The following is a 25708-nucleotide window of genomic DNA, read 5'->3' as shown; positions in this document are numbered from 1 at the left end:
TGTTTCTTATTTCATTACTTGAGGTGGAGGTGGGGTGGGGTTGATATACATCATATCCTCTCACCTATGTGCCTCATATACAGGTGCCATACTTCAATGAACATGTCAAACTTCTTCCTCAAGTTATAAGTAATCTTCTCCAGGGGAAATGCAACTCTACATCTCCATACTCCATCAGGTAGTACTAAGTTGAGAGTCGGACTTCCACGCAACTGCGATACAATTCCTGGCTACCGAAAAAGTGACCATCACAAATTGCATTTGGTGCTTGGATAATCTAAACAGCATTTCACCAACATCTCCCAGAAGGAATAGTTTGGATCCTATGGAAAGTCCACTTTTGTAATAATTTTTTCAGAATGTCCCTAGATCTATCCAGAAGGATCTTACCTTCACACATAGCCAGGTGGTGGACAAAGGTTCCTACCTCTACACCACAACTAAAGCACATTTCTGAAATTTCTGATTTTGATTTATGTGATTTTTGTGGTGTGAGGTATAACAGATGCAGGAAGTTGTACTGCACCAGCATGTATCTGGCATTGACAATTCCTGTCATGCTATTCAGACATAAGTCTTCCCACCAATGTTCATTAATTGTGGTACTCAAGTCTGACACCCATCTTTCCCTCAACCATTGTAGTCCTGGCTTTGGACCCTCACTTTGGAATAAGAAATACATCTTAGAAATAAATTCAAACACATTTCCCTGACAAATTATAATCTCCATGGCCCTACACTTCGGCAGAGTCATCGTTGGTCCTACTTTGTCTCTTAAAGAATATATTAATTGCAGGAAGCAGAAGAATGTTCTGTTGGATAATCCAAATTTGATCCTCAATTGGTTGAATGACATTAACTGCCCCTGATTATAACAATCCTCAATACACCTGATCCCTTACTGGCACCAGGTGTCCAGGATCTTGTTGCTCATCATCATGAGTATTACATTGTTCTGGGTTAAGGCGTACTGGGAGACAACCCCACTTCCAATCCAATACATTGATTTTTTTTTTTGCCTTGTCTTGCATACAAGGTTTAATATGGGGTTACCATTTTTTTTTGGAAATTAACTTGGTGTTCCATTTGTATACAAACTCTCCTGCTATCCTTTCCCCTATTGCATGTAGTCCAATTTGAGCCCAGGAAGGGGACCCCTTCCCTCAAATAGTGGGGTGATAAACCTTGCCTGGAATACCAAATAATATTTCGTGAAATCTGGCAGTTTTAGGCCCTCTAATTTATATTACCATGTTAACTTTTCCATGGAGACTCTGGCCACCTTCCCACTCTACAGAAAGTTTCTGACACATCCATTGAGCATCTTGAAGAAGCACGGGGGCAATGGAATGGGCAGAATTTGAAAAAAGATGTTGCAGTCTTGGCATCACCTTCATTTTTATACGAATCACTGTGCCCACTAATGTTATGGGCAGAGCTCTCCATCTACCTCAATCTTCTGGAGCAAATGGACATTAAATTATGTACATTGCATAAGTCATTGTCCACTCTTATTTCCAGGTATTTAATGAAATTCCTATGACCACTTAAATTGGCTTTCCTGTTGGTAGGATCTAGAATTTCCTCTTTAGTTAAAGGAATAATCTCACTTTTGTCCATATTTACTTTATATCCTGAGATCTTCCCATAATCCTCCAGTGTAGTCTTCAATTTAGCCAATGACTCCCCGGGGTCTGTCAAATGTACTAACACATCCTCAGCAAATAAATTAATTCACCAGTTCTACCTGGTCCACCTTGAACTCCTTTATGTCTGGATCCTGCCGAATGGTTGCTACCAGTAGCTCAATGGCCAATATAAACAGAGCTGGTGACAAAGGGCAGCCTTGCCTACTAGATCTACTTAGATTTTCAAGAATACTAGAGACATCTGCCCATTTATGATAGTTTTGGCCTGGGGTTTGTGAAACAATGTTCTCACCTAATTTATCAATGTTTGTTCCAGTCCAAATTTCTCCAGTGCCTTAAAGAGAAAGTCCCATTCCAATCAATCACAGGACTTCTCCACATCTAGAGATACAGCCACTCTGGGTCTATCCACAACTGTGCCAGATATATTATATTAAGCAATCTAGCTACATTATTGGCAGTTTGACTTTTTTCAAATGAATCCAGCTTGATCCAGATTTGTTAATTTCGGTAAATGTTTCACCAACCATTTGGCCAACACTTTTGTTATAATTTTATAATCTGCATTCAATAGTGATAAGGCCTGTAGGAGGCAAGCTTCAATGGATCCTTATTTTTTTTTGGGATCACCATGATAATTGCTGTTGAAAAAGACTCCACCTGATTTTTCCGCCGCCTGATCCACCACCTTCATAAGAAGGGGCTTTAAAAGGTCCTCAAATTCTCTATAAAATTTAACAGGGAACCCATCCTCTCCCAGGGATTTACCTGCCTGTAGAATACTTTGAATGTGTTCATTCTCTTCTTTCAAGAAGGGGGCATCCAGCCCTTCTCTCTTCCTGATTCAAATTTGGAAATTTCAATGCAAGAAATCATTTATTTAGCAGCCCCACCCACCCCCCCCCCCCCCCAACCGATACTGATTTATACAGTTTTTTGTCAAAGTGTATAATTTATTTCTTTTGGAATATATGAAATATTTCCTTCCCCCCATTTGAATCACATTAATTGTCTTCGAGACCTTCAGGACAAGACTTTATGAGCCTTTTCCCCAGCTCATAATATGGTTGCTTTGATCTTAGAATCAACCTTTCCATTTTGTATGTTTGCAACAACTTGTATTTGAGCTTTTTATTCACTAAATCCCTGTACTTGTCTTCAGAACCTAATCATTTTCCATTTGAGCTAAGGCCTGTTCCAAATTATTAATTTCCTTCATATACCTCTTTTTTATCCCTATACTATATCCAATTATTTGGCCTCTTAAATAAGCCTTCAACATGTCCCAAACTAAAAAAAAATATTGTTAGTAGAGGGGCAGTTTGTCTAACAGAACAGTTCTATCTGAGTTCTAACAAAGCTACAAAATTTTGGTTTTCCCAATAGCAATGAGTTTAGGTGTCATCTATATACCGTAGCTTGCTTATCTGCCATTATAATGGACAAAGTCAGGGGTGAATGGTCTGACAGCATCCATGGCTTGAACTCAGACTCCACTATCCTACTTTCCAACTGGGCTGACACTTTAAAAAAAAAATCAGTTCTAGTGTAGGAATTGTGTTGCCTTTAGTAGAAGGAATAATCCCTTTCCCTCAGATTCAGTCTTCTCCAAACATCTATACTTTCAAAAATATCTCCAGTATAAATTTTTCATCGAAATTTGGGGCATATATATTCATCAGTGTTCAGGGCTTTGATTATATTTGACAATGCATCGTTATGAATGTCCCTGCTGGGTCAACGACCATCTTTCGGACCGACACTGGAACATTCTTTCCTATCGAGATTGTCACTCCTCTGGCTCTGAAATTAAAGGAAAATGCTGCCACCCGGCCCATCCACCCCCTTTTCAATTCAGCACATTCCTGATTTGTAGTCTACTTGCAAAAAAAACCCATCTTATGTCAGTCTGAAGTTTTTTTTAAAAGGTGTGCCAAGACCCTTTTTCATCTTTCATTTAGCCCATTGACATTAAAGCTTATAAATTTAATTGATTTAAACATTACCCTAGTGTCTCCTCATCCTCCTCTTCCCCTTCCTCCTTGTCCTTCCATCCCTTTTGCCTTGCCTCGACTTTCCACACAGACATCCATGCGTAAAACAAAAACTGAACAAACTAATGAAACCAAAACCAATAATTCCAAACAAAATGCATAAAAAGCCCCAAAACAATCCTTTCTTCAAAAAAATCTATAAAAGACTAAAACCAACAACCCTGAGATGGCAAAAAGTACTGCATATCCCTCCACCTCCCTCCTTTCCACCTCACCCACTCCTTCTGGCAATACATCCCCATAACTGGTGCCATTTATCCCATTATTGTCAATTGTGCCTGACACCCTCATCCACCTCCTATTCTGTCCCTCCTTTCCTTGTCCGTGCTCTCTTTATCCCCTTTTTAAATCAACTTTAATAATGAATATAACAGTATAACACAAACACTATAACCATATATCATGTAACAATGTAACTTATATACAACCCCACAGTCCATTATAATCATCCCCAATCAGCTTAACCATATAACAATATAACTTGTATATAACCACATAATCCATTATAATCATCCTCAATCATAGTTACCATGAACATATCCCCTTTTTCACATAATCCATTGCCTCCTTGGTGTCTTTGAATTTTTTTTTTTATCCCCTCCCGGCCTTATTAATTTGACTGCATCAAATTCTTTCCTGCAACTAACAAGTGCTGTACTAATATCAGGGAAAAAGAGCACCCTATGCCCCTTCCACACTATCAGACCTCCTCTCTCCTTCACTATTGCCCGTAAAATTTCCTCCCTGTCAGGTTATTAAGAAGGCAAATGGTATGTTGGCCTTCATCACTGGGGGAATTTAATTCAAGAACACAGAGGTCATGCTGCAACTATACAAGGTACTGGTGGGGCCGTACCTGGAGTACGGTGTACAATTCTAATCTCCATACTTGAAGAAGGATATAGTGACCTTGGAGGCAGTCCAGAGGAGGTTCACCAGGTTGATCCCGGAGATGAGGGGGTTGACCTAGGAGGAGACTAAATCGTCTGGGATTATACTCATTCAAATTCAGAAGGAGCGGAGATCTTATAGAAATATAAAATTATGAAAGTGCTAGATAAGATAGAGGCAGGAAAATTGTTTTCACTGGAAGGTGAGACCAGAACTAGGGGACAGAGCCTCAAGATTAAAGCTTTAAGACAGAGATGAGGAAAAACTGTTTTTTCCCCCAGAAAGCAGTGAATCTGTGGAATTCTCTGCCAAGCGAAGCAGTTGAGGCTACTTCATTAAACATATTTAATGTTCAGTTAGACAGATTTTTACATAAAAGAGGAATTCAGGGATAAGGGGAAAAGGTGGGTAGGCGGAGTTGAGTCAATGATCAGATCAACCACGATCTCAATGAATGGTGGGGCAGGTTCGACGGGCCCAATGGCCTACTCCTGCTCCTATTTCTTATGTTCTGTCCTGGAAGCGAAGTAGCTTGACCAGGACCGAGCAGAGTTTTTGACCCGGAGCTGGTCTTGGGGGGTGGTGGGGGGGAGTGATTGGAGACTGGTGGGCCCTTTCAATTTCCAAATTACCAATTTTGTTCCCTACCAACACCTCTGGAATCCACTTTTTAATAAAACCCACCGGCGTCCTCCCACTATGCCCCACAACCTTGATATTATTTCTTCTACGATAATTTTCCAGTGTCCATCTTTTCCCCAGATTCCTTTCTTCTCCTTCTCCCATGTTTCCCACTCACTCTCTCTCGTCTTCATACTCTCCTTTATTCTTTTCATTCTGTCCTCCATCACAGAAACTCGTGGTTAGCCTATCCATTCTTTAATTTCATTACCACCCCCCTCCCATCAAAGTTTTTTTTTCATTTATAGAATGGCAAACAATAATTCTTGGTTGGTTGGCCCCATCCCCTTGATATCCCCCCCCCCACCTCAATCTTTCTAACCCCACAGTCTGTCTTTTCTGTTTCTTCTCCTTCTCTCTTTATTTCTTCCTCTTCTTCTGATTCTCTCTAGCTGGAGCTACCCACATCCTCTGGCCTCTTCTTTCTCTGCTGATCATGAAGTCTACTAGGCTCTATGTCTCTCTCTGACGACCCCTTCTCACCATCGCTCTCCACCTCCTACCAGGTAAGCTCCTGCTCAATTCTGGGGTCTCCTCTGCTGCCTTCTCCTGTTGCGGCATCCTCACATTCCTACCACATCAGTTCCGTCCACTCCCAATGCCTGCCGGGTCCTCTGCCCCTGTGAGGGGGTCGCCATAACCACCTAAATGTTTCTAAGATCCTTACAATTATTTAATTCATTTTTGGTCCTAATACTTTCATGCAGTGTTAATTGTTAAAAGTTGAAAATGAAAGAACAAAAGCTCCCTAGTAACTTGTTCGAATTGTCCAAAAATAGCTTTGACAGTATTTATGCAGAATTACAGAACCCGGATTTTAAATGGCATGAAACAATATTTTTCCATTTGAAGCTGTACCATCGGTCCATAGATCATCCAAAGTTCTTTGATTCTGCCAAATAACCCGCTCTCATACACTTTGTTTGTTAAATTTCACCAAATAGAAGATTAAACTGTCCTGAAATGAGTGACACATTTCCAAAATGTACCACAATTTTTATGTCCGTGGGGATAGCATATAGCTCCAATCAATATTATCTAATTCATTTGAGAAGAACTTTGCCATATAGTTCATGTTGATGATAATTAGTGATACAATGAAAATTTTCAAGACAGAAAGCTGCATTGTAAGTTGTCCAGAAATGTGTTATATGAAGAAAATTGAATTGCTATAATTTTACTATTAAATTTACTTGTCTTGACCAAAGCCAATATAAATATGTGAGCAAAGAAATATAAACTTTCTGATATCGGCACCATTGTGGCGGTACTGTGATAGTCCAGACCTATCACCAATGTATATAGTTACAGTATCTAGAGTGTAATGACTGTGCTTACAGCGATTGGCTGAGAGCTTAGCCATGCCTACTGTCTGGGCCTTAAAGGGTTGTGTCCCTAGCCAGGTCGGATTATTCCGAACTAGTCGGCCACCTGTGAAGAGCTCCTGTCTTTTGCTAATAAAAGCCTTGGTTTGGATCAACAAGTCTTTGGTTCTTTCGACGAGCTCTACACTGTGTGGGCTCGAATTTAAAAACTACAGTCCTGAAGTCAGGCAAGTGAATAGGTTATTGCTGTGATAGTACAGATTCTATCACCAATGTGTATATGTATAGATTGTAATGTAGGAGGACTGTGATTGGCTGAGAGTGTAGTCACACCTACTGGCAGGTCTTAAAGGATTGCTCCTAGCCAGACCAGGTGATTCTGGACTGGTCGACCTACTTGTGATATGCTCCAGTCTTTTAATTAATAAAATTGTAGAGCGCGTCGAAAGAACCAAAGACTTGTTGATCCAAACCAAGGCTTTTATTAACTAAAAGACTGGAGCTTGAAGGGATGGAGCGTTTGCTACGGCTGGAATGCCTCAACATCGGCCCACAGTCAGCTACAGCCTCAAATGACTTTAAGCACTGGGTGAGAAGCTTCAAAACATACTTACAGCTCTCTGACCCTGCCGTGATAGAGGACAGCTATCCACTACTAATATTGATGACTATGGTGTCCCCGAGAGTCTACCAGAGTGTCCAGGACGTGACCACTTATGCTGCAGTCATGAAGGTGCTGAAAGGGCTCTATGAGCGACCGGTGAACAGGGTCTATACTCGGTACAAACTTGCAACAAGGAGGCAACAGCCCAGTGAGTCCTGTAGAGCTTATATTCAAGCACTAAGGGCAATGGGCAGGGACTGTGCCTGCACAAACAGAACTGCTGCGGAGACCACAGACGATCTCATTCGGGATGCCTAAGTGGCCAAGGTTCGATCAAATGAGGTGAGGGAGCGCCTGCTAGAGCACGGGGGAGAAAACCTAGAGGACTTGATCTGGATCGCAGAGACAATGGAGAATGCGGTCTTAAGTATGAACGTGTACTCTCGGGGCTGGACCCCATGCTCTGATGTGAGTAGGATGCCCTCCCTCTACCCGACTACCCCCCGGCACACGGACAGCCTGTCGGCTGCTGTTATGCTGCCTGATGCGAACCCGAAGTATTATTTCTGTGGGAGGGACAAGCACAGCAGGTCCCAGTGCCCGGCGAGAAAATCCAGGTGCCAGAAATGCCTTAAAAACGGCCACTTTGCTGTAGCCTGTCACTCCAAAATGGCCACCGTCAAACACACTGCCTCGTGTGAAGCCCAACCGCCACCCTCCCATTCAAACACTTCTTCCTCAGAGCTCTCATCCAATGAGAGCGAGGGCTCCACTGCGTGGCAGCGCCTAACATCATGGGGCAGACGCCAAGCACGGAAGGTACAACCCACCCTCACCGCAATGACGTTCACCCTCCCTCACGAATCAACGTCCGACCAGGCTCCAGCCTCGACCTCAAGGGCTGCCGCCACTGACGACCAGGGACACGCCACACCCACCGCCGCTACTGATGCTGCCAACTGGGGACACACTGCTGACCGGGGACACATCACCGTGACCAACCCAGTACCCACCACTGCGACTGCCGACGACCGCCTGACTGACCACCCAATTTCCGACAGCAAGCAGCAACCCCCAATGCTTACCATTGGCTGGCCGACACCCCCAGCAGGCTGCAGGCAGCAACACCAACTCCTCGACATTGTCTCTTCAGGTCTAACTGTTTGTGTGACGTCATCATGCAGGACTCCACTGTCCCCATTACAAGTCGCTGGATCAGTAACCCTAAACCAGGACTTCCCCCATCCCCTCACAAAAGCAATGGAACTGATTAAAGTGCATGGACACTATACCAATTGCTTATTTGACTCTGGGTCAACTGACAATTTTATCCGCCCAGACCTGGCCCACCGTTGTGGACTGGTTATTCTCCCCTCTGCCCAGAAGATTTCATTTGCGACCAGATCGCTCTCGACTGGGGTAAAGGGGTATTGCATGGTGACCCTGAAAGTCCAGGGCATCACGTTCACAGACTTCAAACTATTTGTCCTTCCCCAATTGTGCGCCCCTGCACTGCTGGGACTGGATTTTCAATGCCAGTTTTAAACAGTTCCCTGCACTTTGGGGGGCCTCACGCTCCACTCTCTGTCTGTAACCACTCCACCCTGGAAGCCTCCTGCCAGCGGCAGCCCGAGCCACCCGCCCCCATGCCCCAGGGCCTCACCTGTAGCCTCTCCACCCTCTGAGTTGCTCCGCCAGCACTCTTCGCAAACCTCACCCCTGGCTGGAAGCCTATGGCCACCAAAAGCCGGCAATATAGTTATGATCACAGGAAATTTATCACAAGCAAGGTGCGCAGACTGCTGTACGAGGGCATTATCGAACCTAGCTCGAGTCCCTGGAGGGCCCAGGTGGTGGTTGTTAAAAACGGGGAGAAGCCACGGATGGTAGTTGACTACAGCCAGACAATCAACCGCTTCACGCTTCTTGATGCGTATCCCCTTCCACGGATCATGGATGTGGTGAATCAGATCGCCCAATACTGCATATTCTACACCATTGACTTACGTTCGGCCTATCACCAGCTCCCGATCCGCTAAGAAGACCGACCTTTCACGGCCTTCGAAGCAAATGGGCGGCTGTATCAATTCCTCAGGGTACCCTTTTGGGTCACAAATGGCATCGTGGTCTTCCAGTGGGAAATGGACCGGATGGTGGACCAGAATGGGCTAACTGCTACTTTCCTGTATTTGGACAATGTCACCATCTGCGGCCATGACACATTGGATCACGGTGCCAACCTTGAAAATTTTTTTCAGACTGCATTTCGGCTGAACTTGACCTATAATTTCGACAAGTGTGTCTTCCAGACCATTCAGCTCGCAATTCTAGGTTGCGTGGTGGAGAACGGGGAGGTCATGCCAGACCCTGACCGCATGCATCCCCTCATGGACTTGCCCCCCCCCCCCCACACCCAGAAGGCACTCAGACGCTGCCTGGGCTTTTTCTCCTACTATGCCCAATGGGTTCCTCACTATGCCGACAAGGCACAGCCACTCATCAAGACCACCTCCTTCCCCCATCAACAGAAGCCAGAACGGTCTTCGACCGCATCAAATCGGGCATCGCTGTTGCAACGCTGTACGCCATCAATGAGTCCATCCCGTTCCAAGTCAAGAGTGATGCGTCTGACTTTGCACTGTCAGCCACTTTGAATCAGGCCGGCTGGCCAGTAGCCTTCTTCTCCAGAACCCTCCAGGGTCCTGAGAGCCGACACTCCTCTGTCAAGAAGGAGGCCCAGGCCATAGTCGAAGCAGTATGTCGTTGGAGGCACTACCTCACTGGTAGGTGCTTTACACTGCTGACCGACCAACGCGCAGTCTCCTTCATGTTTAGCAATACACAACGAGGTAAGATCAAGAATGACAAAATTGCCAGGTGGAGAATCAAGCTCTCCACCTTTAATTATGACATACTGTATTGGCCTGGTAAACTCAACGACCTGCCAAATGCTCTCTCCAGGTGGACTTGTGCCACATACAACTGGACAAGTTGCAGAGACTCCACGACGTGCTCTGTCATCCAAGGGTCACTAGGTTCACGCACTTTGTCAAAGCTCGCAATCTGTCCTACACAGTCGAGGAGATTCGCTCCACAACGCGAGCCTGCCCGGTGTGCGCTGAGTATAAGCCCCACTTCTTCCGTCCAGAGAAGACCCACGTCATCAAAGCCACCCGCCCCTTTGAGCATCTCAGCGTGGACTTCAAGGGGCCCCTACTTTCGACCAACCGAAATACCTACATCTTTATGGCCATCAACGAGTACTCCCGCTTCCCGTTTGCTGTGCCCTGCTTGGACATGACCGCCTCCTCAGTCATAGAGGCCTTGCACAGCATCTTCACCATCTTTGGGCACTCTAGTTACATCCATAGTCACAGGGGGTCCTCATTTATGAGCGCAGAGCTGCGGCAGTACCTTCTGGAGCGTGGTATTGCTTCAAGCAGGACCACCAACTAACCCACGCGGTAATGGGCAAGTTGAAAGAGAGAATGCCACCATCTGAAAAGAGGTTACGCTTGCACTCCGGTCCAAAGGTCTTCCCACCTCTTGCTGGCAGGACGTGCTCACTAGTGCCCTACACTGCATCCGCTCGCTCCTGTGCACCGCAACCAATGCCACCCCCCATGAAAAGATGTTCTCTTTCCCAAGGAAATCCGAATCGGGAACACCATACTGGCGTGGCTCAGGGTTCCGGGGCCGGTCCTCCTATGATGTTATGTCCGGTACTCAAAGAACGACCCCTTGGTTGACCGAGTGACTCTGCTCCATGCGAACCCGCATTATGCCTACATTGAGTACCCAGATGGGCAAGAGGACACAGTCTCGGTAAGGGACCTAGTCCAAGCCGGATCAGGTGCAGCAGTGCCTTTAACCCAACCCCTCCCTATTCCTTCTCCCCCAGGTCATGTGCTTGAACAGAGGGACCAGCACAACCCCACCAGCTCAGGCCAGACTGTTGACAACGCCATTGGGGAATTGAGCGAAGCTGTGGCCGCACCCTACGAGCCTGCCAGCGACACTACTCCAGCGACCCCAATCCCGGCACCATGGCGGTCATGCCGGATTGCCAAGCCCCCTGACCGGTACAGACCATGACCGGTACAGCCCCTAACCTCCACTGGGCCCTTTTTTCCTTTTTCTTCTTTTACAGCCCTCCATTCACCCCTGGGTCAGTTCTCAAAGAAGGGGTGAATGTGATAGTACAGATTCTATCACCAATGTGTCTATGTACAGATGGCAGTGTAGGATGACTGTGATTGGCTGAGAGCATAGCCACGCCTACTGGCAGGTCTTAAAGGATTGCTCCTAGCCAGACCAGGTCATTCTGGACTGGTCGACCTACTTGTGATATTCTCCAGTCTTTTAGTTAATAAAAGCCTTGGTTTGGATCAACAAGTCTTTGGTTGTTTTGACGCACTCTACAATTGCCTCATATGGATATTTATTGACTTTCTTTTGTAGAAGTCAAAGAAAATTAACATTTTGAGCAAAGGGTTGAGGGAACTCTGTGGGTCAGGTAGAGACAGTGGAACAGTTGACAATTTAAGTTGAGACGCTACATCAGGCCATGACCAAACGTCAACCATCCTGCTACCAGACCTGCTGAATTCTTTTTTTTGCTTCAGATTATAACATTTGCAATCGCTTGTGTCTCCAAACTAATGTCTAGGATCATGAGAGGATGTAGGTTAATAGCAACATGAGCTACGATAATGCAGTAAACAGACAGCATGGGAATTTTCAATGCACCAGACATCTGTAAATATTCTAGATATCAGCACAGATGCAACCTGCTTGAAGGATCTCATGGGGACACATCAACATATAAAGAAATAACAAATCGTATGAGAAAACAAGGACAGCGTGAGGTCTACTGTACAGCAAGCAAATGACAAAACGAAGAAATGCATCTGTGCCATTTACAAATAAAATTTTGACGAGCAAACAGCCTTCAGGTCATATGCCTAATATCTAATATTTATTAATTAATCTTCTCTCACACTGCACCCTATTTTGCTTTGGCACAAACCTGGCCTCTACCTGTAGCCATGCTTGCAGCCAATTCGGGAAATGTACAGCAAATGTAACAACACTCAACTTTGGTAGCAACTATATGTTTAAGGGTAGCTTCACAAAAGTTGGCAAAGAATAGCTAAATGCAACATGGGAAAAAGTGATAATATATCTGCACTCTTCTAGCTGTTCATCCATTTTCATTTCAAAACCAGTTTTCTGCAAATATGGCAGTCTAATTGATATGCAGATCATTAGCTAAGGAACATTAGTCTTTAGTTACTGTCTCAATTCTCTAAAGGATTCACTGAAGTACAAAAATAACCTCCAGCCTTTTTCTAGTGATGTCCCACTCTTTCCCGACAGTCACAAATTGCAGTTTGGAGCAGCTGGTGAAATTACCCTCTTTCACTACATTCATCACAAGTGTAGGAAATCAAACCTCTCTTCCCAGACATGTTCATTTCAGATTAGCATCTTCTAAACTACTACTCTAATAAATGGCACAATATATTTAAAGCCACTGTAAAAAAAAAACAAATGTATTTTAAATATCCAAATGTTTAATTGTTAACCCCAACACATTGCCAAAAATAACCATGTGTTACAATTTAGACTGCATTTCAACAAATTTTATGACAACAACCAGAGTAATCGATAGTCATTATGACCAATAACACTGGACAATGGGGATTTTGCTTCCTAAACATCTTTGGGTGTATTTTATGGATTGTGGGCTGCCGATCACGAAAATCACCTTAAAATTTCCTTTTATATACCGTTATTTAGACATAACCTATTTTTGTGATTTCCTGTTATACTTTTGCAAGTATACAAAACCATCAAGTGCAACATGTCACTGAAAATTCATTTTCTGCTTTTGCACTTGGACTTCTTCCCTGCTGATCTTGGTACAGTCTGTGACAAACATGGTGAAAGGTTTCACTCGGACGTTGCAACCAAGGAAATCTGGTATCAGGGCAACTGGAATGCTGGCTGACTATTGTCGGACACTGACACAAAGGCATCAGATGCTGAGTACAAACAAAAATCAGTAGTAAAGCAATTTTAGATCTGCATCATTATGTGATTAAGCATACTAAATTTAATAAAAGTTAATTAATGTTTCTCCAACTTCCTATGTGATGCACCTTTTGAAAAAAAATTGTTTTCCAGTATAATAATAATGGAGTAAAATAATTAACCTTTTCTCTGATTGGTCTGTAATATGTTAAAAATGCTTTATCATATGAATAAACAACAATTCTTGCAAGTCATTTCGAGTCTGCCTTTACATTGACAATATGACAATTTTAACATAAATCTGTCACAGCATAAACCGTAAAGAAAAGCAGGTAAAGAAATTGCCTTAATCAGACAACAGTACTTACCACATGTCGAGACAGGTGGAATACTCTGTGGAACCCAAGAGGACATCAGGAGGTCTGTACCATAGGGTAACTACCTCATTGGAGTAGGTATGACTGGGTACTGACTTGGCTCGGGCAAGTCCTGAAAAGAGAATGGAAGATTGGATGTTAACACAGAGAATAATATTCTCAAAGAGCCAAGCATTTCTTAACATTCATGACTAAATCTAAGCATTGCTTTTGCAACAGGACCAGTCAATGATAACAGTTCTGGCAGTGTACTATATAACATACTGTACTTAAGAGCATTTTCACATAGATGATTAATATGTAAATTAAAAATAATGAGATGCAGAATCAGATAAATAGTCCTTAAAATACTAGCTGAACACTTTTGCTCTGTTCGCATCAGTGACAGGGATCTCCCACAGTGGCCAACCATTTCAATTCTGAACCAACTCCCACGGTGACATGTTTGTCCATGGCCTCATATACTGTCAAATCAAGACCACCCATAAGTTGGAGGAACAACAGCAAATTTTCCACCTGGCATTAACTTTTCTGGTTTCTGCTAGCTTATTCCCCATTCTCCCTCTCTTCCCCATCCCTCTGTCTTCTTTCCTCCAGCTCTCCACCACCTTCCCCCTCCATTCACAGAGTGATCCCCCCCTTCTGTTTACTGGTGTGCCCTTTCTCCCTTATCCACCTATTACCTCCGACCTGTGGGACTGTGCTCCTCCCCCACTACATCACCCCCACCATTTTGTTTGAGCACCTGCCTACATTTTGTTCATACCTTGATGAAGGGTTCAAACCAGAAATGTTCCTTACATATCTTCATCTTTGCTATATAAAGTACACTCTGAACTGCTGAGTTTCTCAAGCATTGTGGTTTAACTTAAAATATTCTGTTGTGATAAAAAGGCACATTAAAAGTATAGTTCAGAGTCAGATAATGATAGAGCTACTGAGTACATACTGGACTTTATAAATCACAATGATGTTAATTAATGCTCAGAAATATTTTGGAAATTTTGCAAGTCTTGGTAACCCACACGGGAGTAACTTGAATATTTTTGCTTTGAAGTTAATGATATTTCCGTTATGCTGGACGAGGTGGCACTCAATCACTCAAGCTGAAGTCAATCATAGACTCGTGGTCACATCTGGCAGTTCTCCACAGGGAAAACTCAATGGACTTTGTATGCTGGGGGATCTGTTATGCAGAAGACAATTCAGCCAGCAACTTAAAAAGCAAATTGTTTTTCTTCTCATTATTTTGCCTGAACATTTCTAATGATTTCCAAATTTCTTTTACTTTTAAAGATTTTTTTAAAGTTGCTTATTTCAGTTTGTAATTGTTTCTAAATGCCCTTCAGTAGCAACAGTATGAAAAAATAATCAGGATCAGTTTTGACAGAAGGCACAGCACACTCTCCAGCTTCGCTCTGTCCAGGATGCTCAGTACGCCATCCAAGCTCAGTAGCAGTCCAGGACTCAGTGCTACATTTTAAGAGAAGAACAGCCATCAAAAAAGGCCATTTACATCGACCTCAAGCACATAGAGTGTGACGGAAAACTGCAGAAAAGATTGTGCAACCATAGAGAACAGGGAAGGTTAAAGAGAGTGTGAGCAGTGGGAAAGAAATTTTCAGAATTCAAACGAACTTAAATATCGAGGGAAAATGGAATACAAGGGTAGTTTAATGAAAAAGAACAGGTTGTAAAAGGTTATCTAGAGAAGACTAGCAAATGTTAGTGAATCCTTGATGTATTTAGGCAAGTGAAATTATATTGGAAATTTATTGGAGGAATTAAATATTTCATGGCCATCTTCATAAAGAAGTCACAAAATACCTTCCAGATTGAATAGCCTACAGCAGGATATAATGGAACAAGGAACCAAAAGACAGTTGCATTAGTCAACATAGAGAAATTAATGGTACTGAAGGTTAATTAAAATACCAGGATCTATTTAATCTTCAATCCCAAGATTTTTTTTTTAGGCAGTATGTCATCTTCCAAAGCAGCGGACATTTGAAAGTGGCAAAAGTAATTCCATTATTTAACAGAGAGACAGAGAAAGAAAACAAGGATCTACAGATCCATTGGAGGGGAATTGCCAGAATCTGCAATAAAGGATATAGAAATTAATAATAGGACTAAGCAAAGTCAAAGTCAGAAATTGCTAGAAGCACTAAACAATCTTAAGTCTGAAGCAATCATCTCTCCATAAATGCTGCTTGATTTGCCAACAGTTCACAGCAATTTCTGTTAATGTCGCAAATTTCCAGCGTCACAATATTTGCTTTTCATTTCTTTCAGCGAATCACCATTGCAGCTGATGATAAAAAATCCGATTTTTTTTCAAGTAATGAGAGAATGAAAATCATTGATATTCAGAGAACTTGGGTCTCCTTGTGCACGAATCAAAGCTAAAATGCAGATATAATAAATGGTTAGGGAATCAAATGGTGCATTGGACATTTTGCCCAGTCACTATAATCCCAGTGAGACAATTGCAGAGCAATATTTAGTCGAGATCTGGTCTTCCCATCTATGGAAATATATACTTGGGATGAAGGGTTGTCATTTAAGTAAATTTTAAGCTTATTGTGCCAAACATTCAGGACAGAGATGAGAAGAAAATTCTTCACCCAGAGGCTATGAATGTTTGAAATGTTCTATCTCAGACAGTATATTCAAGTTAGAAGCATTTGTTTGGATATTATAGGAATGAATGGTTATGAGATTAGTTATGAAAAGTGGCAATATGGTAAGAGATCAGCAATTACATTATTGAATGATAGATTATTCTTTGTGTTCCTGCTCTATTTCCACTCCATTTCTTACAGCTCCGTAAATCTTAAGTGTGTTGCTAAGGGTAAGATTTTGAGCACCAGGCACAGTCCTGCACACTGTTACTCAGTGTTTGCATTCATGCCTATAAGGTTTAAAACAATGGTTTTCAAACTGCGCCCTTAAACTCACATTCCACCTTAAGCCATCCCTATTGCTATAAATGCTCTGTGATTAGTTAGGGATGGTTTAAGGTGGTATGAGAGTGGGAAGAGAAGTTGAGAACCACTGCTCTAGACCCAATTGTTGCTGAAATATTTTGCTTGAGAAAAATTGTCATTGTCCCATTTCCTTTGGACTTATGAAATAGTGCACATAACAAGTCAATTAGGTATGATTAAAGCAGTGGTTTTCAATTTTTTTCTTACATTCACGTACCACCTTAACCAATTACAGACTAATCACAGAGCACTTATGGCAAAGAGATTGCTTAAGGTGGAATGTGAGTTTTGGGGGCAGTATGAAAACCACTGGGTTAAAATGACTTGCGAACATATTTTTGCAAGAAATGCAGCAGCTCAAATATTGTTTATTAATCCCATTAGTAGGTCTCCATAGTAACAGCCTTCCAGTCAAGGTTAAAAGCTGTGTTTTCAACCATCTTAGAGAAACAATTTAGTTTTGAATTTGCTTTTGTACTGTGTCGGACCAGAGCAAAATGAAGATGGTCCAGAAAATTCTTTTTGACCATCCTTTTGAATGTATTAACATTTTATTGTCCATTTTATTAATTTTTTCAGTATAGTTTACTGTTTTGAGAGTTCAAATAATCAGTGAAAAACTCAATGCTATTTTGAACCAGACTTTTCATTAATGAGACAATACCACACTGTCTGTATTCTGTCCAAGCAATTATAAAGGAAGATAGCTACAATATCCTTTCCACAAAAAAAATTATAAAAGTATTTAAAAGGATGTCAATTTATGAGCAAGTCATCAATGACACTTAAGAATACATATCAATATATCCACAACTTCTATGCAAGTATTTCAAGATAAAATTATGAAATAATTAACATGGTTTATCATTTTCAATCTAGTTTTACTTGGAGGACTGAAACATAACTATGGCTAACAAATTACAAAAGAAAATGGATAATTTATTTGAAGAAATCTACATAGGCTACTTCTTTCTTTATTAAAATAATAGGAAGGCAAAATAACTGGAGAGAAATGACTGTTCTGAATTGTGGTCTATCCTCTGTCTTTGCTCAGACACCTCAATGTTTCCCATACTTAACTTGTTAGGATCCACAGCACTTAACTTGTTTACTGAAAGGACTCAATTGGCAATGCCCTGGCAGGTTCTGACAAAACTGAATCTAGTAATACATACTGGCTGGATCAAACCCTGACTGCAAGACTGCTAAGGAAAATTTATCTGATGGCAAAGCAACCCCGTACTGTCAAAGCCATGATCCCTTTGTGACGATTTAGAAACTCTCTGAAAAGAAGAATATTCAGAAACATTCTAATGATAATGATATTTATTGTCGTATACATTGTAGAATTTACATATGCACCAAAATTCTTACTTGCTGCATCTGGATAGAATAAGACAGGAATAAAAACTACAATAGTCCACATTAAAATCTAAGAAAATCAAGCGGCTTCTGTGTAAAGAACATTTCAGGCAAAAGGGCCTTCATTGGTTCTGATGAAACAGTAATTCTGTTATTTCAGATTTCCAACTTGCAGTGTTTTTTGGATAATCATTTACTGTATTCTTGGCTCACACATAAAATTTCCATGGAGATGAAAGGGTTCATGAGCCCGAATGAGCTTAGAGTTCCTTCAGCAGGACTAATCTGACTAATCTGTCATAACATATGCATGTTGATTTCCGAGCAGAGGTGATGACAAATCTCAGCCCATTTGTGTTACAGTACCGGGCTCTTGGTTGTGGAACATAGAGATGAATTTCCTGCCTGAAACCTGTCAATAATTTGAGACTTCCTGGATTCGATGTGTCCACAAATCCTCGCGCTGGCTTGCATTTTCTAGTATAACGCTATCATATCATCAAATACGAGCGCAATGAAGAACCACAATCAAACTGTCCCAGGACTGGAGTCACATTTGTCCAGAGTAGATTTCCCTCCTGAAAGGGCATGGGTGAGCTGGATGGATTTTTAAAACAACTGCACAGCATTTTATTCTGAATCCTTGTTGATACTTCCTGAACAAAATCAAATTCTCATGCTATGGGTGATTTGATTTTATGCTTTCTGGATTAGCCGTCCATTACTCAAAACATTATTGTCCTTATCTAACTACTGCACAATAATAACACTCCCATACACACTTCCAAAATATTACAATTTGGAATCCAGAGGGCTCCATTCTTGGAATTTCAGTCATGAATAGCAATCAGGTGTTGGCTTGATTAAATGGATCAAGATTTTCTCTTTGCAAAAATAGTTCCTGAAAGAGGTTCATCAATCAGGTTTTAGAGCTGATGATTCATACCTAGGTGACAAATCAAGTTTTGTATGTTCAATTCCACTCTCACAATTTAAGTCTGTGGTACACCACCGGCCTACTGCAGGGGGCAACACTTGTACCTGCAGGAGTGTACGGGGACAGGACAACACCCGGCCGGCTGTCAATCAGTCGGCCTGAAGGGATCAAGCCCCACCCGGTCAGGTGTCAATCACCCTCCGGGATACAGGCCTACACCGGCCTCCCGAAGCTGACTCAGAGTTACTGCAGCTACAGCCAACCTGGCTCTGTGGTAGTCTTTGTGGGTTAAAGCCTATTGTACAGTCTTTACCTTGTGTGTGCCTGATTCTCGCTAACAGCACACCACAATTTAATCCACAAAATTTTCCCACAGCTGCCATGGAAAACCTCCTGAGCGAAGTGAGCCTCAAAGTCGACCCACGCCACCTGGAAGCCTAGGTGATCTGGCAGCATGCGGTCGAGACAATCGTCGAGGCACACGAAGGCGGCATCCTGGACTCAGATCGGAAGAGATTGGACCTACTCCAGTCAAAGCTGGGTCCCCACGCCTTCCAGGCAACCAAAGGCTGCTCCACATACAAGAGCACAATGGACACTCTCAAGAACTTGTACAAGCCCCCCATGAATTCGGTCTGTGCAAGGTACCTCCTCCTCAACACCCGAGCCCAGCAACCCGGGAAGATGGTGGAGTCTTACCTGGGACACCCTGCGAGAGTTGGCCCGACCGTGTCTGGCTGAACCCGGGGTAGGCGCAGAGGAGGTCGAGGGGCTGATCCTGGACACCTTCGTCCGAGGGCTACACTCGAGGGCCATCCGGCAGAAGCTGCTGAAAGACAATATCTACACCCTAACCAAGACAGTGAAAGTGGTCCAAATCCTGGAAGCAGCAGCCCTAAAGATCAAAGCTTTCGATTCAAGGTTCCCCCAGGCTCCCTCATGGCCCTTTCACACTGCAGCTGCAGCCCCAGACCGAGCTAGAGAGAAAAACATCACGACAATAGCGCCAAAACTGCCCGGCTAGGAACCAGTATTGTTCCCGATGCGGCAAGAAAGGCCACTTCACTAAAGTGTGCCTCTCAAAAACAGCCGGCAGCTCAGCGGCCCTCTATGACCTCCCCACCTCCCCTGCGGACCCCTCCAGGTGCGTGTGCCATTGTCCCCGCTATGACTTCCGCCTTCCTCGACCTCGACAGTGCAACATCCAGCCCCACCAGTGACTGTCGCAGCATGTCCCGAGCACCTGGACCAGCCCCCACCCTCGCCTACGCTGCTCGCCCAGAACTACAGCAACGTCACTTCCGGCTCATGGTGTGATGTCACTTCCGGCTGACATAATGATGTCACTACCGCCAGCCGCAATGATGTCATTTCCCCCGGCGCAACAGAAACGGCTGGGGAAGCAAGCCAGCCACACAGCGGGTACCCACATGCTGTCGCCATCTTGGGCCAGGCAGTGACCGACACGGAGGGCCCCTGACAACGTTGAGAATGACATGGTCAGCACGGGTGGTGACCAGGCCACCCTACCAATGCTCCCCACGCCTCCGGGTGCCAACAACTGCTGCACACCGCATGCTGCACCTCACGACCGACATCAACGTGGTCAACACGGGCAATGACCAGGCTGCCATACCCACACTCCCCACACCTCCGATGGCATCGGCTACCGCACTCCACACCCCACAACCGATGTCGACGTGGTCAACATGGGCGATGACCAGGCCGCCCTACCGACGCTCCCCACGCCTCCGGATGCGATAAATCATTGTGCACAACCGGAAAGTGATGACTCCGACTCCGAGACGTTCCTGGCCGCCACCACACTGAGCAGGGACATCCCTCATGACCTCGGGTGCACTATGATGGATGTGCAAGTCAACGGGCAGGTAATGAAGTGCCTGTTCGACAGTGGCAGCACCGAGAGCTTCATTCACCCGAGTGTGGCTCACTCCCTGAGATTAAAAGTCTACCCCACCACCTGCTCGATTGCCCTCGCCACCAAGGATAAGACTGTTAGTACCCTTGGGCGCTGCTCGGCCGATATAACTGTGGGAGGGGAGACTTACATAGGGTTCAAGCACCTGGTCATGCCCAAACTCTGCGCCCCAGTCCTCCTGGGCCTAGATTTCCAGTGCCACCTGCAGAGTGTCACCCTTGCCTTCGGGGGGCCCCAACCTCCACTCACGTCACACAGCACGCCAACCTACCAGCCCCCGCCAACTTGCGACCTCTCCACTCTGCGCATCACCCCACCAGCGCTCTTCCCACATCTTGTGCTAGGCTGCAAGCCGATCGCTGCCAGAAGTAGGCGCTATTGCGCCGCAGACAGAGACTTCATCAAGGCGGAGGTGCGGTGACTCCTGGCGGAAGGTGTCGTAGAGCCCAGTAACAGGCCTTGGAGAGCCCGTCCTGGTGGTCAAAGGGGGAAGTAAGCTGAGGATGGTCGTGCATTACAGCCAGACTATCAACCGGTACACCCAGCTGGATGCCTACCCCTTGCCGAGGATCGCCAACATGGTCAACGAGATAGCCCACTACCGGGTTTACTCTACGATTGACCTGAAGTCGGTGTATCACCAAATCCCCATCCACCCGAAAGACAAGCCCTACACCGCCTTCGAGGTGGACAGGTGCCTTTACCAGTTCCGCCGAGTTCCCTTTGGGGTCACAAATGGGGTCTCTGTTTTCCAGTTGGAGATGGATCGCATGGTAGACCAGCACAAGCTGAAGGCGACGTTCCCGTATCTGGATAACGTCACTATCTGTGGCCATGACCAACAGGACCACGATGCTAACCTAGAGAAATTCCTCCAGACTGCCGGGGAGCTGAACCTCACTTACAACAAGGAGAAGTGTGTGTTTAGCACCTCCTGCTTCACCATCCTGGGGTACATGGTGGCTTATGGCGTCGTCGGCCCAGATCCAGAAAGGATGCACCCATTAATGGAGTTACTTCTCCCCTCCATGCCTAATACCTTCCCCAGCTGCCTTGGCCTTTTCTCTTATTACTTGCAGTGGGTCGCTCGCTTCTCGGACAAGGTCCGCCCACTGGCCTAAGCTACAACTTTTCTCCTCCCACCCAAGGCGTAGGTAGCCTTCATCCACATCGCAGACACCATGATGCAGGCTGTGGATGAGGACTCCCTCTTCCAGGTGGAGAATGATGCCTCCGAGGTAGCCCTCGCTGCTACTCTCAACCAAGAGGGGTGCCCCGTCGCTTTCTTCTCCAGGACCCTCCATAGCTCCGAGCTAAGACATTCTGCCATTGAAAAGGAGGCCCAGGCGATTGTGGAAGTGGTCTGCCACTGGAGCCACTACCTCGCCGGCAGGAGATTCACCCTCCTCACGGACCAGCAGGCCATGGCGTTCATGTTTAACACTACCCACAAGAGTAAGATCAAGAACGACAAGATCCTGCACTGGAGAGTCGAGCTGGCAACCTACAGCTACGACATACAGAACCACCCCCAAAAGTTTAATGACTCCCCCGATGCTCTCTCTTGCACTTGCATGTCTATTCACGATGACAGGCTGCAGGCATTGCATGAGTCCCTCTGCCATCTGGGTGTCACCAGGTTGTACCACTTCATTAAGCCCCGTAACCTGCCGTACACCATCAGGGACATGAGCGAGGCCTGTCGGGTCTGCACGGAGTGTAAACCCCGTTTCTTCCACCCACCCCAGGCCCATGTTGTAAAGGCTACTCAGCCTTTCGAGCGTCTCAGCATGGACTTCAAAGAGCCCCTGCCTTCCATGAACCGAATCGTCTACTTCCTCATGGTAGTGGACGAGTACTCACGCTTCCCTTTCACTATCCCTTGCCCGGACACCTCCACTTCCTCCATTATCAGGGCACTGGGGCAGATCTTCACCATGTTTGGCAACCCCGCCTTCATCCACAGCGACCGGGGGCTCTAGTTTCATGAGTGATGAGCTGCGCCAATACCTGACGGTGAGGGGAATCGCCACCAGTCGCATGACGAGCTATAACCCGAGAGGCAATGGGCAAGTGGAAAGCGAAAACAGGGTAGACTGGAAGGAAGTCCTCCTGGCTCTCACATCAAAAGGATGGGCCGTGTAGTACTGGGAGGACGCCCTGCCCAAGGTCCTCCATGCCATTCGGTCACTGTTGTGCATGGCTACCAACAAGACCCCTCACGAACATCTGTTCTCATTCCCCAGGAAGTCGGCGACTGGAATGTCCCTCCAAACATGGCTCACGTCCCCGGGACCGGTGCTCCTGCGTAAGCATGTACGGACACACAAGGTCGGAGCCATGGTTGAGCAGTTCTTCCTCCTACATTCAAACCAAAAACTACACCTACGTTAGGTTCGGCAGTGGCAGGGAGGACACCGTCTCGACCAGGGACCTGACACCAGCAGGAGCACCCACCACACCACGCCATCGTCCAGCCCAGGACAATGCTAACCAGGCATACATCCTCATCCCCAGGCAGCTATGGGGAACGCAGGACCTCCTTGACCACCAGGGGTCCGCTTCAGCCCTGGGAAATGAACCTGCCCCCCCACCCATCCAATATGACCCTCATATGTTGACCCTGGTCCCCCCTCTGTGCAGCACCACACCAGTCACACAGACTCCTGTCGCCAGTCCCCCCACTTCCCCTCCGACCAGTGACCAGGAGCCAGTCCTACGACGTTCACAGAGACCCCGGAGTCTGCCGGACCATCTCAACCTGTAAATAGGGGGTACGATTCCTTGTTACTGCGCCCCCCCGGGACAATTTTAAAGAAGGAGGTGAATGTGGTGGTACACTACCAGCCTACCACAGGGGGCAACACCTGTACCTGCAGGAGTGTACCGCGGCCTACTGCAGGAGGCAACCTCTGAACCTGCAGGAGTGTAAGGGGACAGGACAACAGCTGACCGGCTGTCAATCAGTCGGCCTGAAGGGATCAAGCCTCACCCGGTCGGGTGTCAATCACCGTCCGGGATATAAGCCTCCCAAAGCTCACTCAGAGTTACTGCAGCTACAGCCAGCCTGGCTCTGTGGAAGTCTTTGTGGATTAAAGCCGGTTGTACAGTCGTACAACAGTCGTATACAGAGCCATTGTCATACCCACACTCCTGTTCGGCTCCGAATCATGGGTCCTCTACCGGCACCACCTACGGCTCCTAGAACGCTTCCACCAGCGTTGTCTCCGCTCCATCCTCAACATCCATTGGAGCGCCTACATCCCTAACGTCGAAGTACTCGAGATGGCAGAGGTCGACAGCATCGAGTCCACGCTGCTGAAGATCCAGCTGCGCTGGATGGGTCACGTCTCCAGAATGGAGGACCATCGCCTTCCCAAGATCGTGTTATATGGCGAGCTCTCCACTGGCCACCGTGACAGAGGTGCACCAAAGAAAAGGTACAAGGACTGCCTAAAGAAATCTCTTGGTGCCTGCCACATTGACCACTGCCAGTGGGCTGATAACGCCTCAAACCGTGCATCTTGGCGCCTCACAGTTTGGCGGGCAGCAACCTCCTTTGAAGAAGACCGCAGAGCCCACCTCACTGACAAAAGGCAAAGGAGGAAAAACCCAACACCCAACCCCAACCAACCAATTTTCCCCTGCAACCGCTGCAAACGTGTCTGCCTGTCCCGCATCGGACTTGTCAGCCACAAACGAGCCTGCAGCTGACGTGGACTTTTTACCCCCTCCATAAATCTTCGTCCGCGAAGCCAAGCCAAAGACAGTCGTTACCTTGTGTGTGTCTGATTCTGGCTAACAGTGCACCACAAAGTCACTTCTATAATATTTGTGCAATAGTTCACTGCTGGAACTCTCAACTATAATCAATAATTGCAGAATATGAACTCTTGCTTCAAGGCCTAACAAACAACAGTAAAAAGCATCTGAATGTCAAAGAATGGTATAGAAACAGCAGTCTCATTTTCAGGTTTTCCAGATTCTCACATAGATGATTTATATTAAAAAAAATGAAGGCTAACAAATCCGGATGTATGATTTTACACATTTAAGTTGCTTTAACATTTATAGATGCAGATTCTGATCTTGAATCCTTTTATTTCATCTTCTTTAGACCTTGCGCAAACATTCAAGAGGCTAATTTTCAAAACAAAACACCTGGCTACAGGTTAGCAAAGGATGATATTATTCTGCACAATATGTGTAATTAACTTCACACATTAGCTCCTAAATTGTTGGCAAGATTACAAGAACCAAAACTGTGCTTTATCTTTTGAAAGAATTAGTCTTCAATTGACCTTACAATCAGATATTTTAAGGAGTCACATGAACTGAAAAATACAAGAAAAAATGGAAAAGCCAAGCTGCGCTCTGCACTTGTGCCTTAATTAAAATTTCAATGATTCAATTAAATTATCAAGTTGGTCAGTCTTCCACTGACCATCACATCTTGGATCTTTGCATTTAAGTACCTCACATTTATCTTTGCTTTGACAGATCATTTCTAAGCACCATGATTTATCAAATCACTTCCAGACAACAAAATATAAAGGATGGCATTTTTGGCACTTGAATATTTATGTTTCAACATTTCTGTCTTCAGGGTTCAGCATGTGAAACTGTTTTGTTGGAGACACTGCTTTCTCTCTCTCTCTCTCTCTCTCTCTCTCTCACCCAACCCCCCACCTGAATGTTTCCTTTATATTCTTCAGCTTTTGTGTCTTCCTGCTATAATCTGGCTGAGAAATGTCAGCTTTAAGGTCTGTGTTGACATTGTTCCATTGCCTGGTATGCGTAAACATGAAAGATAGAAATTAGTAGCATTTTATTTCCACTGGCTATTAACACTGGAAAACAGAA

The 25708-nt window shown here is 45.1% G+C and overlaps 1 protein-coding gene across 5 annotated transcripts in view; it reads right to left on the bottom strand.

Moving 5' to 3' along the window:
* cdk14 (cyclin dependent kinase 14) overlaps nt 1–25708 on the bottom strand; it is a 776693-nt gene that overhangs the window by 325321 nt on the left and 425664 nt on the right. For all 5 annotated transcript variants that reach the window (XR_011350130.1, XM_069914351.1, XM_069914354.1 and 2 more), the window contains one exon: nt 13609–13729. Coding sequence is in view for 4 of the 5 variants with exons in the window: in XM_069914351.1 (XP_069770452.1) it covers nt 13609–13729 (121 nt within the window). In the remaining variant the exon portion in view is untranslated. The remainder of the gene's footprint in view (nt 1–13608; nt 13730–25708) is intronic.

This window comes from Narcine bancroftii, chromosome 1 (genome assembly GCF_036971445.1).
Source record: "Narcine bancroftii isolate sNarBan1 chromosome 1, sNarBan1.hap1, whole genome shotgun sequence".
NCBI lineage: Eukaryota > Metazoa > Chordata > Chondrichthyes > Torpediniformes > Narcinidae > Narcine > Narcine bancroftii.
The sequence above is the reverse complement of the archived record's forward strand: the minus strand, read 5'-3'. Positions and strand labels throughout refer to the sequence as shown.